This window comes from Epinephelus moara, chromosome 4, assembly GCF_006386435.1.
Source record: "Epinephelus moara isolate mb chromosome 4, YSFRI_EMoa_1.0, whole genome shotgun sequence".
NCBI lineage: Eukaryota > Metazoa > Chordata > Actinopteri > Perciformes > Serranidae > Epinephelus > Epinephelus moara.
The window spans coordinates 20,162,384-20,174,535 of record NC_065509.1 but is presented as its reverse complement, the minus strand read 5'-3'; the positions used below and the strand labels follow the sequence as shown (position 1 = coordinate 20,174,535).

Sequence of the window (12,152 nt, the reverse complement as noted above, 5' to 3'; positions counted from 1 at the left end):
TACTGTGGTAACCAGTGTTGGGGGTAATGTGTTAGAAAAGTGATGTGTTACAGTAATATATTTTGTGTTAGCGGTAACAAAGTAATATAACATGTTACCAACAAATTTCCGGGTAATATTATTACATTTACTGTTTCACACATGGCATTACCACCTGAAATTGACTCCATTGTGCCACCAGAAAAAAATCAACCCTCAAAGGGTGTTGTGTGTTGTGATGTCACTACCTTATTTATAGTCTGTGGTTACTACAGACATACAGACAGACATCATAAAACAGTGCCGGTGATCGGCACAGCTGAATCATGCCGTACTGTGCGTTATCATGGTCAGTGTGTTTCCATTAGTGTAATGGACTGAACTGGCCTCCAGTCTGTTTTTTCCTTGTCAGATCACTGAAGAAAAAAGTATCCACGGATGAAAGTCCGGAGTCTCAGATAAAAAGCCTACATATTGTTAGAGGTCAGTAGTAATAGTAGGTATTTTCATTATTGGGTTTTAAAACAGTGCTTCTAAAAACGGAGAGAACGTTTACAGCACTAAACACATGATTTTAGCAAAGTTTACATTAGTTCCCACTGACGGTGTTGCTATTTTATACTGCAGCTCAGAATAACATGAGACACCTGTGTGATGAGAACTAGGAAACAAAGATAACATTTTATTAGCAAAATAATCCACACACTTGGCTCCTGTTATTATAAATGCAACATTTGGGTCAGACAGACCTCATCAGTCATTAATTTACTTCAGTAGCAGACACAGTCTGGCATTAAGTTTAAGTGTTTCATCTGACATATTCATCATCATCCAACTAAATGACAAAAGATACTCAATACTTATGTCACTAGTGATACCTACATGTGATTTAAGACTCAGCCAACAGTGACTTTTTGGATAGTATTTTAAATATCTCTACATTTCCGTTATAAGATTTAGAATATCAGAGTATCATTTACATGCCACGCCACTGACATTTTTCCTAGTGGCAAACTCTTTCGGTACAGTTTCATATCACATGATATGTAGTAGCTTACTTTATTCATGGTTCTGTGATGTTGCTCATAATTAACCCGCCTCATTCACATGAACGTGCTCTTGGCTGGACAGGAAAACCCAGAGTTGACTGAGCTAGCTGATAACCAACTTTGTAGCACCCGTTATCCAAAAGGTCAATGTTAGGGTTAGTTAAGCCAGATAACGAAAAGATATCCTGGGTAAGATGAACTGGCTTCGTAGTACAGGCCTTTGCTTTCTGGAATGGACCCCAGGCTTTTGTTTCTACTTATAACTTTCAGACATCAGAGGATTAGTTTTAAAAATCTAATATCTAATTTATGGTGGAGGGAGGGTCACGCGTTTTCCGCCAGTCCCTCAGAGGCTCAAGAAAAAATATTTGTAGCTGCATAGCTGCAGGCAGGAACAGTCAGATAAACAAAACAAAAAATAAATGAATAAATAAATAAATAAAATTAAGTCACACCCCAGCCGCCCCCTCCTCTGATAATTTAAGAACAGTCCCTTACTTGTTTGGGTTTGTTCTGAGATGACTTTTATTCTGCATTAAAATGTTACCTATAACATAATATATACCACCCCTGTAGGCATCATATAATTTTAGAGCTCTGAATAATAATAGCAATACTAATAATAATAATATTGATGAATTATTAATCACGAACAGATCAACCAATGGGAGGACGCGTTCAGGATGGCAATACAGATCACATGACCCCCTCTCCTCCAGACTGCATGCAGTTTGGTATTAAAATGTTTTCAGTACCACCAACCATTGTGTTGTTACACATTTGAGATGATAGACGCCACGCTGAGCGGCTTGAACGCATTATAACGTCACGCTGATAACCGGGACTGACGGCGCTCGCGGCGAACAACGTTCCAACGGTTATTTTTGAGGTTGTATCCAAAAAGTGCAGAGCTACTGTAGGCAGAGCAAGCTAGCTAACGTTAGTCAGGTCGGACGGCGGCGAGGCCCCAACCGGACGGGAACACGGGGGAACCATGGCCAACATCGCAGTTCAGAGGATAAAACGGGAATTCAAGGAGGTGCTCAAAAGCGAAGAGGTGTGTTGTCACGTTTGCCTCTCAGTGTTGCTGCTTTCCTTGTTTATTTCTTTGCCTTCGGAGCTGTATGTTAGTGACGCGTCGCTGGCTGTCAGCTTTCTAATCACCCAGCTGCTAGCTTTAGCTAACTGTGTCAGACACGGCGGTGCATCCGGCTTCACAAATGGCTAATACAGCTAGCTATTAATATGCCACTGTGGGGGAGTTAAAGCCGAGGATGTTACTATTGTTTGCCAGCAGTTTGCCAGACTGTGGAAGCATTCCCGGATATAATTTAGCCTCGAGTTCATATTGCTACCGTAGCTGGCTAGCTTACCATGCCTTCTATGGTTGCCAAGCTAGCGGTGTTAGCAAAGATAGACTGGTGTGATCCGCGTGTAGTACTGAGGGTTTGCTCTCACTTGTGTCCCCCCAGATCTGCATAGATGCGTCTCAGCTTACACTAGAGCGCGTATTATATGTAGATCCGTAATATGTGTGCAACAAGTTGAGGTCAACTTTGGCTAATGCTGCGGGGGGGTGTCAACTTCTGCTGCATAGGCAGGTTGGAGTTTGACAGCAAGCTAGTTTAACACTTTGCAGTCTGCCTGTCTGCTGAAGTCATAACGCCTCTTTGCCTTTTTCACTCTTTCAGACGAGCAAAAACCAGATAAAGGTGGATCTGGTGGATGAGAACTTCACAGAACTTAAAGGGGAGATAGCAGGGCCACCTGACACACCATATGAAGGTGAGGGGCTCGTTTAGACACACTGCTAACCTGTATGCATGGTGGCACAAGTTCCTTATGTGATAATGGGCATCACTGACAACCACTTTATTTTTGAGATGGCCTCACCAACTAACTACTTCAAGAGGCTTTTCATCCTTAATAATACAAACTAAAGCATCTTAATAGTCGCTCTTTAAATTCATGCTTGAAATAACCCTGTCATGATTCATAAATAATTGCGATACCTCTCATTTCTTCCAGGGGGTAGATATCAACTAGAAATTAAAATTCCAGAGACGTATCCATTCAATCCACCCAAGGTAGGGATTCATTACTGGTATTGTTGCTGATAAGCATCCATTTCCTTGAGGACATTAGCCTCAGAAATTTTCCATTAACTGTGCTAATCCGCAGATGATATTCTTCATACCCTTTTCATATAACCTCTCAGGTGCGGTTTATCACGAAGATCTGGCATCCCAACATCAGCTCGGTCACAGGTGCAATATGTCTGGACATTCTCAAAGACCAGTGGTGAGTGAATGTGCGCCAGCATTCCTAACATTCTCCATCCATCACACAACCATCGTGAAATACTTGTTCAGTCGTGTACAGTGTCAGACCAAAGTCACAGCCATTTCTAAGTTGCTGTTCTAATGCCCACCTCTGTCAACAGTTAGATAACAACACAATCATTTTGTCAATAATTTCAACTTTTTAGCTATAAAAATAGCCCCAGTATACTTTGATCCAAGCTCCTACACACACATCAGCACAGTGTAAACATAGTTAAATAAAGTTAAGTAGATGAATGAGCCTGATGATTTGGAAAGCTTTAGTTGTTATGATCAATCCCAATAAATCAAAGGTATTTGAAGACATATTACGCAGGATTTCTTTAAAAACCACAATGTCTAGACTCATACAGGATTAATCCCTCTCAGTCTTTTCTTATGACCCAGTAAAAGTGTGTGATAGTGTATTTAACTGCAGAGACACTGCCCTCTGCCTGATTTTTTTTTCTTATTGTCTGTGTTCGGGATGTTTATGGGTGTGTACCCCCACAGCGCTCAAGTGAAGTTGGGGCTTTATATAAAGGTAGTAACAAGGTCCCAGACCATAAGCAGCAAGCATCCAAGAGACACAGCGCCAAAAGAACTCAAATATAGTGAGGTGAAACGCCAAGGAGGGTGGAGCTTGAGTTGACTTTTACTTTCCATTTTGCTGGCGAGGGTGTTTACAAACATAAACAAACAGTCCTGCATAGCGTACCCCTAAACTAGCCGGTCCATTATCATGTTGAGTATTAAAAAATATTCCTCCGCCCTTCACATGCTGTAATGGACACTTTTGGGGAAGCACATCTCTTCAAGTCCTTCAGGAAAGCTGACTTTATTTTTGTGTTGCACTAAACAGTATCCTGTATGTTCTTTCAGGGCAGCAGCTATGACACTGAGGACGGTCCTCTTGTCACTACAAGCCTTATTGGCAGCCGCAGAACCAGATGATCCACAAGACGCAGTGGTAGCCAATCAGGTGGGTGTGCCTTTGTATTATGTTTTGACTGTCATTTGGCACTGATATGTATTTCTGTTTTTTAAACGTGTGTAATACTGTACTCACTTTCATCTGACACTAGATTTCTTTTAGGTATTTGGTTATTGTGATGTAGCTCAAATGTTGCTTGTAGAAGCTTCAATTACCGTTAGCTGATGTCTGAACTCAGTGCACCAAGAGTTCAGTGTTTAATATACAGTCGCTTTCATAACCTCAGCATTTAGAGCGATATCCTGTCCATGTAATCCTGGTATAATTAGGGACCTTTATATTAAATTGAAAGGGTTCTACCGAGGTAAATGACCAGTAAATTCCTTCACCTGCGTGGACATCATACCGACACTACTAATTATTGTTACTCAACATTTATCAACCACTAAATAGCTTCTGTACTCACACCCAAAATGTCACATCACTGGAAGAATTTGTCAGAAATATAGTGTTACTTGATACTTGATTGTGGCAGTATCATTTGGTCCTACAGTGGCACCTGCCAAGACAAACTACCTACTAGTGGATGGGGCTTGTTGACAGACTGCTGCAGAGCTGTCATCAGATGATAGTTCCAGGTTCTAGCCTAGTTGGTATTCGAAGGTGTGAGCATGTAGCTCAAAACATCACAAGGTGATTATTTAATCAAATACTTATGTGGGCATAGTCTAGTGTAGTGTAGCAAACTCTATTTTTTTGTCGTTTGATGATTCCAAATGTGAGATTCGCTGCTCTTCTTGGTCTTATGTTATAGTATATTGAATGTTATTGTGTCTTAAATAGTCGGTCAGACAAAGTAAGGCATTTGATGAAGTCACCAAGGGCCCAATGTGATATGGATTTTTCACTGTTTTCTCAGTTGATGCCACAGACTACTGGGAAAGACTGTCATTTAGAGCAGGAAGGTCCTCTCCTGTCCCGCTCTTTCTTTCACTATGACATTTTTGCCTTTAATGACAATTAGAAGTGATGATGTATGGGAACAGTTGGCAGGGAAAGATTTGTGCAAGGCAGGCTTCTAAGCAAAAACACTGATCATGATATGCACCTCACACATCTGTCCCTGTCAGCAGGATGAATCAAATTCTTATTGACAGGTTTCTATGAAAAGCAAGGGGACATTAAATGCTAACCCTGAGTGACAACTACTCAATTTTTTTATTTAACTTTCTTTCAGACACATAGACTCATAATGTTTATGGTGTTATATATATCCTGCATTTCATAAATTAGGGTTACAGTTGTATTTTTTGTCAAATGACTGACAAATCCCATCATCCACCTGGCACACAATTCTCTCCTTGACTTGTACTAAATGATACATATTTCAAAACCTCAACTGTGAATATATATATATATATATATATATATATGTGTGTGTGATGTCTTTCTCATAAATATCACTGGAGAAATTATATGATTATAACTTTATTTAAATACATTATTAGATGCTACCAAAATATTAGCATAGAGGAAATGTTGGCATTGATTGCAACCATAATGTTAATTGTCGAGTAGATTTGTTTGTTCAGATATATACATCAGGTTCACCTGTGTATGACCCTGGATTGTTACCTTAAATGACCTTAAATGGGTTGATGCATTATGCTTCTTTCTGTGCTGCACGTCAGCTAATTGATACATGTTAAATAATATTCAGTGCAGTGCTCAAAGCGTTAAACTGTTGTGAAATATCATGTGTAGGCAGTTAGCGGTTTGCCCTTCACCTACCTTTCTTATTGAAAAGATTATCCCACTTTATTGAACACATCATAACACCTACATACTGTCACTAATCCTTGTGTCATGTACTGTAGTACCGCTAATCTATTGCTTAGCAACCCACATCCCAATGAAACACACATGAAGGAATGAAATGGGGTTATGTAAAATTTAGTATGAGATATTTTTGTTGAGTAGTCAGCCATGTTCATGTTGTTTACATGGTTTACAGTTGGTCAGAGCGTTATTATGGAGTAGAAACCTGAGGCAGTGTAGGTGGTGTGAAAGGTGTTGCACCTTAAATTGCAAGGTTTCCCACACATCCACTTATTTGTGGTGCACCACCACAATATCAGCATTTGCTGCCACATTTAGATTTTTTTGGAGCTGTGTTTCTCTCCCTCTCTGTCTCTTTCCTGTGGCAGAGTGTACTCTGGGCACAAACAGAGCAGCAGACTGCCAAACACAGTGAACATGAAACGTAAATATTCGGTAATTCGTAGGGGTGGGTGCTATATCGATTATACTCAGTGTATCACGGCTTATTCCATGTGGGATGTGGAAAATGATAATATCACGAACATCGAGTATACATTGTCACGTCATTTTTTTAAGCCTCCGGCATGAGACTCGTTTTGATATTTCGGTTCTCTTGCTCTCTCCTATGGCTCTCTCCCTCTCACAGACGCACACACTAAGAAACACTTGCAAACATGATGCGTCCCACACACTCCTCCGACCATCCAGACCACTTTCTCCAGATTGATAATGTGTGAGTAGGCGAAGCGTGTGTTTTTGTATCTGCAGGGCTCCAGAATGCTACTATTTAGTCAGATTTTGCGACCATGGAGCACCATTGTGACTTGCAGATATTATTAATGTATGAACCGGAGAGCTGCTAGTTTGTTTCCAGCTCACAGTGAATAAATCCTCACGTTTGAAGGCGCCACGGTAATGGTTTAACTTTCTGCTAGCTGCTAACAACAACTGTTGACTGGAAGCTTCAAGTTCACAGCAAAAACATCAACACTTCTGGCCCGAGAAAAGCTGGGTTCTTCAAAATAAAAGCGCCAGTGGTTCCGCTTTGATTTATTTCATTTCAGAATATTGAGATAAATATTGTGTGTTGCCTTATAGAGTTAAAATAATGCAATATTATTTAGAAGTCATATTGCGCAGCACTATTAATTCATATAGTTTTATCTTTTGTTTTCCAGCCTGCCTTTGATAAAAACTGCGATTCAGTGCTGAAAAGAAAGTCGGCTTTCACTCGACTCTGCAGTAGCTGCTTCTCTAATCTATCAGTCTGATCTGATCAACTCAGATTGCTCCAGGCACAAACTGATTGAAAGGAAGTCTTGAGTGGGTTGATCAAACAGTTTAAATGCTAATAGTTTATGATGATGGAAAATCTACACCTGCATTTCATTTTAAAAATGCAAACACAGCATGAAAACACACTTCTGAGCAGCACTGGGCAGAAATGACTGTCTGATGACTGGCAGACTGCAGCTGTACTCCTTCCTCTGACTGTCTCAGCAGCCTCAACATTTTGCAGAGATTTTTTTTTTATTGGCAATCTTAAGTGCATTACTCTTCTATATGTGTTTGGAGAACTAAGCTAAGTAAAAGCACAATATTTCAGTTGTTGATGATGATGTTCTGAACCCCTTTCACGCAAACTTAGTGTTGTTTTTCACGTTTGTTTATCACACAGTACAAGCAGAACCCAGAGATGTTCAAACAGACAGCGAGGCTCTGGTCTCATGTCTATGCAGGCGCTCCCGTCTCCAGTCCGGAGTACACACGCAAAATAGACAAACTCTGTGCCATGGGCTTTGAAAAAGTAAGTTTCTCTTAACTTTTTGTTCCTCCCCTACTGTGCTTTGCACTATTGAATCCTGCTGTAGAATAAAACAGTGTTTCTGAATGGTTGTTTTTTTTTCTTCCCAGAATGCAGTAATAGTGGCGTTGTCGTCGAAATCCTGGGATGTGGAGACAGCGACAGAGCTACTGCTCAGTAACTGAATCTTGACACCCTCTTCATCTTCCTCTTGATCCCTGTACCCCCCCCCCCCCCCCCCCCCCCCCCCCCCCCCCCCCCCCCCCCCCCNACACACACATACACACCCTCTCTCCTCCGAAATTCCCGCTGTCTCAAGGCATCTATTCCCCTGTTGCACCCTCTGTTTTAAAGTGGACTCCTCACCTCCACACTCCCCCCTCCTCCTTTATCCTCCCTGCTCATCACCTTTGCTGTACCACACTCCAATCAGTCGCTCTATGAGCTCTTATCTCTGGTTTCTTTAAGTTGATTCAACATTCCACTCAGCGCTACAATCAGAAATTCAACCACATCTTCGCCCCTTTTGAAGCAAATGCCAGACTTAAGACCCCGCCCGTGCCCGCCACTCTCCAGCTTTTCTGGCTGTGACCAAGAAGCGGCTGTCAGCGGCTTATCCTTGCCTATGCAGTGCATTTACCTTCATTCGTGAAAACCTTTGTAGGAGCGAGTCAAGCCATTCAAGGAGGCTCTTTTTGACGTGGTCATGATTTTTACACACTTAGGGGCTGGTCTTCTAAACAGGGATTGTGCTGAGTCCTAGACTAAACACATTTTTAGATTGGTATGGTTCTGTCATTTCTTTGGGCAGTGTCCAACGTCACTACCAACACCTCTCACTGATCTAACACAGTAAACACTCAGTATTTTGGGGCACTCTGTAGTGGTATAGGCTGCTAAATGAGTGGTAAATTCAAATTTTCAGGACCCCTCTCATTATCTTGTTGCATGACATTTTGAGGTCACTATAAAGCGTAAACATGTTTTCATGTTAAATTTGGACACTGCAATAAATTTGTGGGGAGTCTATACAGTGCACCAGGTAGCAAGCATGGAGTTACACAAACACAGAATAGGACGAGGCTTGTTCCCTGTTCTGGAAGCCAGCTCTTAAAGTGTCACAGAGGTGTTCACACAGTAGCCATACTCATTTTCATACCACGATCCCCACCCCCCGACGAACCCAAAGCTCCTGCAGCAAACCCCAGCTCCCATCCCCCACACCTGTTCTCGACATGGCTTACATCACCNGGCCTCCTGCAGGAATACATTTGGATTCTTGTTTTTAAAACTGAAAGAAAACAAAACAAACAAATAATAAAAAAAAGAAATAAAAACAAGTTCAGCAGTAACACAACCTGTCACAAGTCTGGATGGAAATAGTTCAAAACAAGTTTGAAAAATATTGCATCATCTTAACTGCGCAAACAGATAAATATGTCAAAAATGATTCATCTGTAAATAAAGATAATAAAGTCTGTGTAAATTAATCAACACCTTTCTGTGACATGTCTTTGCTGTGCTGTGTGATATTTCTCAACTGGAATAAGTTCCCCTCAAGGTAATGCTACTAACATTCAACCGGTATATCACAGTCAGCTTCTTATCAATTTAATCTCAGTCGTCATATTGATAAATAGAAAAAGCAGTTTATACTAGTTTAAACTAGGATGCGGCACTAAATTCACAAAGACCAACAGAAACTAAACCTACAGGGAATTATATTACCAGTGAAAATGGAGCAAGCAAGCCAATTTAGATGACGAATGTACGCGCAGAAGAACTGGGGAATGGGTTACGTAGATTTGCCTTTTTTGTACAGTCGCACTTTAGACTCGTACAATAAGATTGCGCTGCTGTTGCTTAAGGTGGTTGAGCAAGCACATATTTCAGTGCATTTGGAGCACCAACAAGGAAGTGATACAGGCCCTTATCTTAATGTTCAGATCACCTTGCTCATTGTGAGTCACGCTGAGAATAAGCACAATAACAGATGGCCTGCCTGGTGGCATGTTGTGCCATGCTGAACCTCTCCCAAGAATCCCTGGCAATCATCTGAACGCTGCATTTTAGCCTGCGTACTCACACCAAACAGGAAGAAGAGCTGCCATTGATGTGTGTATGTCTACGAAGCAACAGTAGTATGTCGTGTAGACCCACCGAAGGATCTCGGTGACTATATTACAGTAGATTTAACTGCACAGCCCTGCACCTGCTGCACAGTAAACCAGCCTCAGGTTTCCCAGGCATCCCCAGTGACAAAAGCTCATTTTGTATCCCTTCCACTGGATGTTGGCATATCTCTCCGACCATCTGGAACTCCTCCAAGCATCCCAGAGCAGAGAGGACTCCTGTACTACACAGGGCTGAATACATGAGGCTCAAAAAAAGAGAATGCTTCCTCCTGGCTCAATTAATGGCACTGAGATAATCACTCTGCGTGCTATTAAAATGCATGCCAAAGAAATTAACTCACTGCATTATTAAAGTAATAAAGGTTTCATAGGTCTGACTTCATCACAGCATACCTCCTTGGGTTCACTTTGTTCTAGACATGCTGCAATAGATTCACTTTGATGTTTGGAGACATTGAAAAATAATGTTGGGGAAATATAGTGGCTTTGATGTAACCGTGAGGTTATCGAGGCCTTTATAATCGTATTTATTATGGCACAAGTGTAACATTTCTACTTTTAGATTAATGTTTTTATAGCTTAACTGTAGGGCAGTATGTCCAGTGTAGATTTTTTTTTAAAATTTCTAGCAGGTTTAATGAATCTCTAACCTCGCTTACTGATGAACTGTTTGACCTCCATCTTGCTGCAAGAAGCCCACAGAGCATCAAGGCCACAAAAACATTTATTAAAGGTTCAGTCTGTAGGATTTAGGGGCATGTTTTTGCAGAAATGGAATTTTATGTTTAGAATTATGTTTTCATTAGTTTACTGAAACTAAGAATCATTGTGTTTAAGTTACTTTAGAATGAGCCGTTTATATACAGAGAATGTCCTTTCCATGGAGTCTGCCATGTTGTTTCTACAGTCGCCCAGAAGGCACAAATCAAACACTGGCTTTAGACAGGGCTGTTTGCTTTTTCGTGTTGGCCACCTTACTTCTCCTACATGCTTGGCACATGGGAGAAGTTTCAGTTCTGCAACCTCACCGCTAGATGTCACTACATCCTATACTCTGGACCTTTTAAAATAGAGCATACATCTGAATTTGCAGACATACTGATGTTAAGTGAGAGATCTATAACCTTTTTTTCAATGAGAAATCACAACTTCAGTGGAGGGCCTAGATAATGAATAAATACTAGCAGAGCAATTAAATATTGCTTGTTAGTTAGTAGCATTTCATTTAAACAAAGTGTCAATGACTAATTACAACACATTAGTTTGTCTTTTTAGTCCATAAAATTGTCAAAAATGGTGTGATGACATTTGCTCTGTGTATACAAACGTAGATCAAAACCTTGTGTTGGTTGCTCGTGGAGAACAGGAAACAGGGTTGGCAGGAAGGCCATCCAGGCACTCCAGAAAATATAGAAAAATGAGGAGGGAAATATTAAAAAGCCTTTATTGTTGTGGCTAAATCATTAAAAGAGACAACATGTTTCGACCACTGCAGAGGGGTATTCCAGGTGGGAGGTTCAACAAACTCCGAGTCTAATCCTGAACTCTGAGTTGACTTACCCTGAGATGTGAAACTCTGAGTATCTGGTTCCAGAACAGCTGATTTGAATTAGTTCAATCAACTCTGAGTAGGTACAAGCCGTGCACAACCACAATAAAAAGACATCATCAGTGGAGCCCCAATACCATGATTCACCATGGCAACCGGAGAGAAAAAGTGATTAACTTATTTTACACCTGTGGAAGTGGAGGTGTTCATGAATGCCTACAGCAAATATGAGCATATATTTCGTAAAAAAAAAAAGTAACACCGCTAAAGCTGCCAAGGGAAAAGAGGCGGCATATGAAATTTAGCAAGCAGTATTTTTTTGACAAGATGTTGGTGGCTTAGTGGGTAGGCCAGGCGTCCCAGGTTGGCTTTGCCGCAGCGGCCCGGGTTCAACTCAAGCCTGTGGCTCCTTGCTGCATGTCACTCCCTTTGTCTCTCTCCCCCTTTCACGCTTAACTGTCCTGTCAATGTAAGGCAAAAGAATCCTTGCTAATTTCAGCATATAGATGGTTGATGACTTATTTGAAATTTGAATCCTTTAAAAACTTCATACCCAAGAA

The 12,152-nt window shown here is 41.0% G+C and overlaps 1 protein-coding gene across 2 annotated transcripts; it reads left to right on the top strand.

The window, feature by feature from the left end:
- Positions 1–1,738: 1,738 nt before the first annotated feature.
- LOC126389215 (ubiquitin-conjugating enzyme E2 K) lies at positions 1,739–9,161 on the top strand. 2 transcript variants are annotated; one of them, XM_050042779.1, is made up of 8 exons: positions 1,739–2,085; positions 2,720–2,813; positions 3,057–3,115; positions 3,247–3,329; positions 4,232–4,331; positions 7,783–7,911; positions 8,019–8,138; positions 8,184–9,161. In XM_050042779.1, the coding sequence occupies exons 1-7, from the start codon at positions 2,023–2,025 to the stop codon at positions 8,091–8,093; spliced, it is 603 nt and encodes a 200-aa protein (XP_049898736.1). In that variant the 5' UTR covers positions 1,739–2,022; the 3' UTR covers positions 8,094–8,138; positions 8,184–9,161. The 2 variants fall into 2 exon arrangements, with proteins under 2 accessions (XP_049898736.1, XP_049898735.1); XM_050042778.1 differs by having other exon boundaries at positions 8,019–9,161.
- The last annotated feature ends 2,991 nt before the right edge of the window (positions 9,162–12,152 follow it).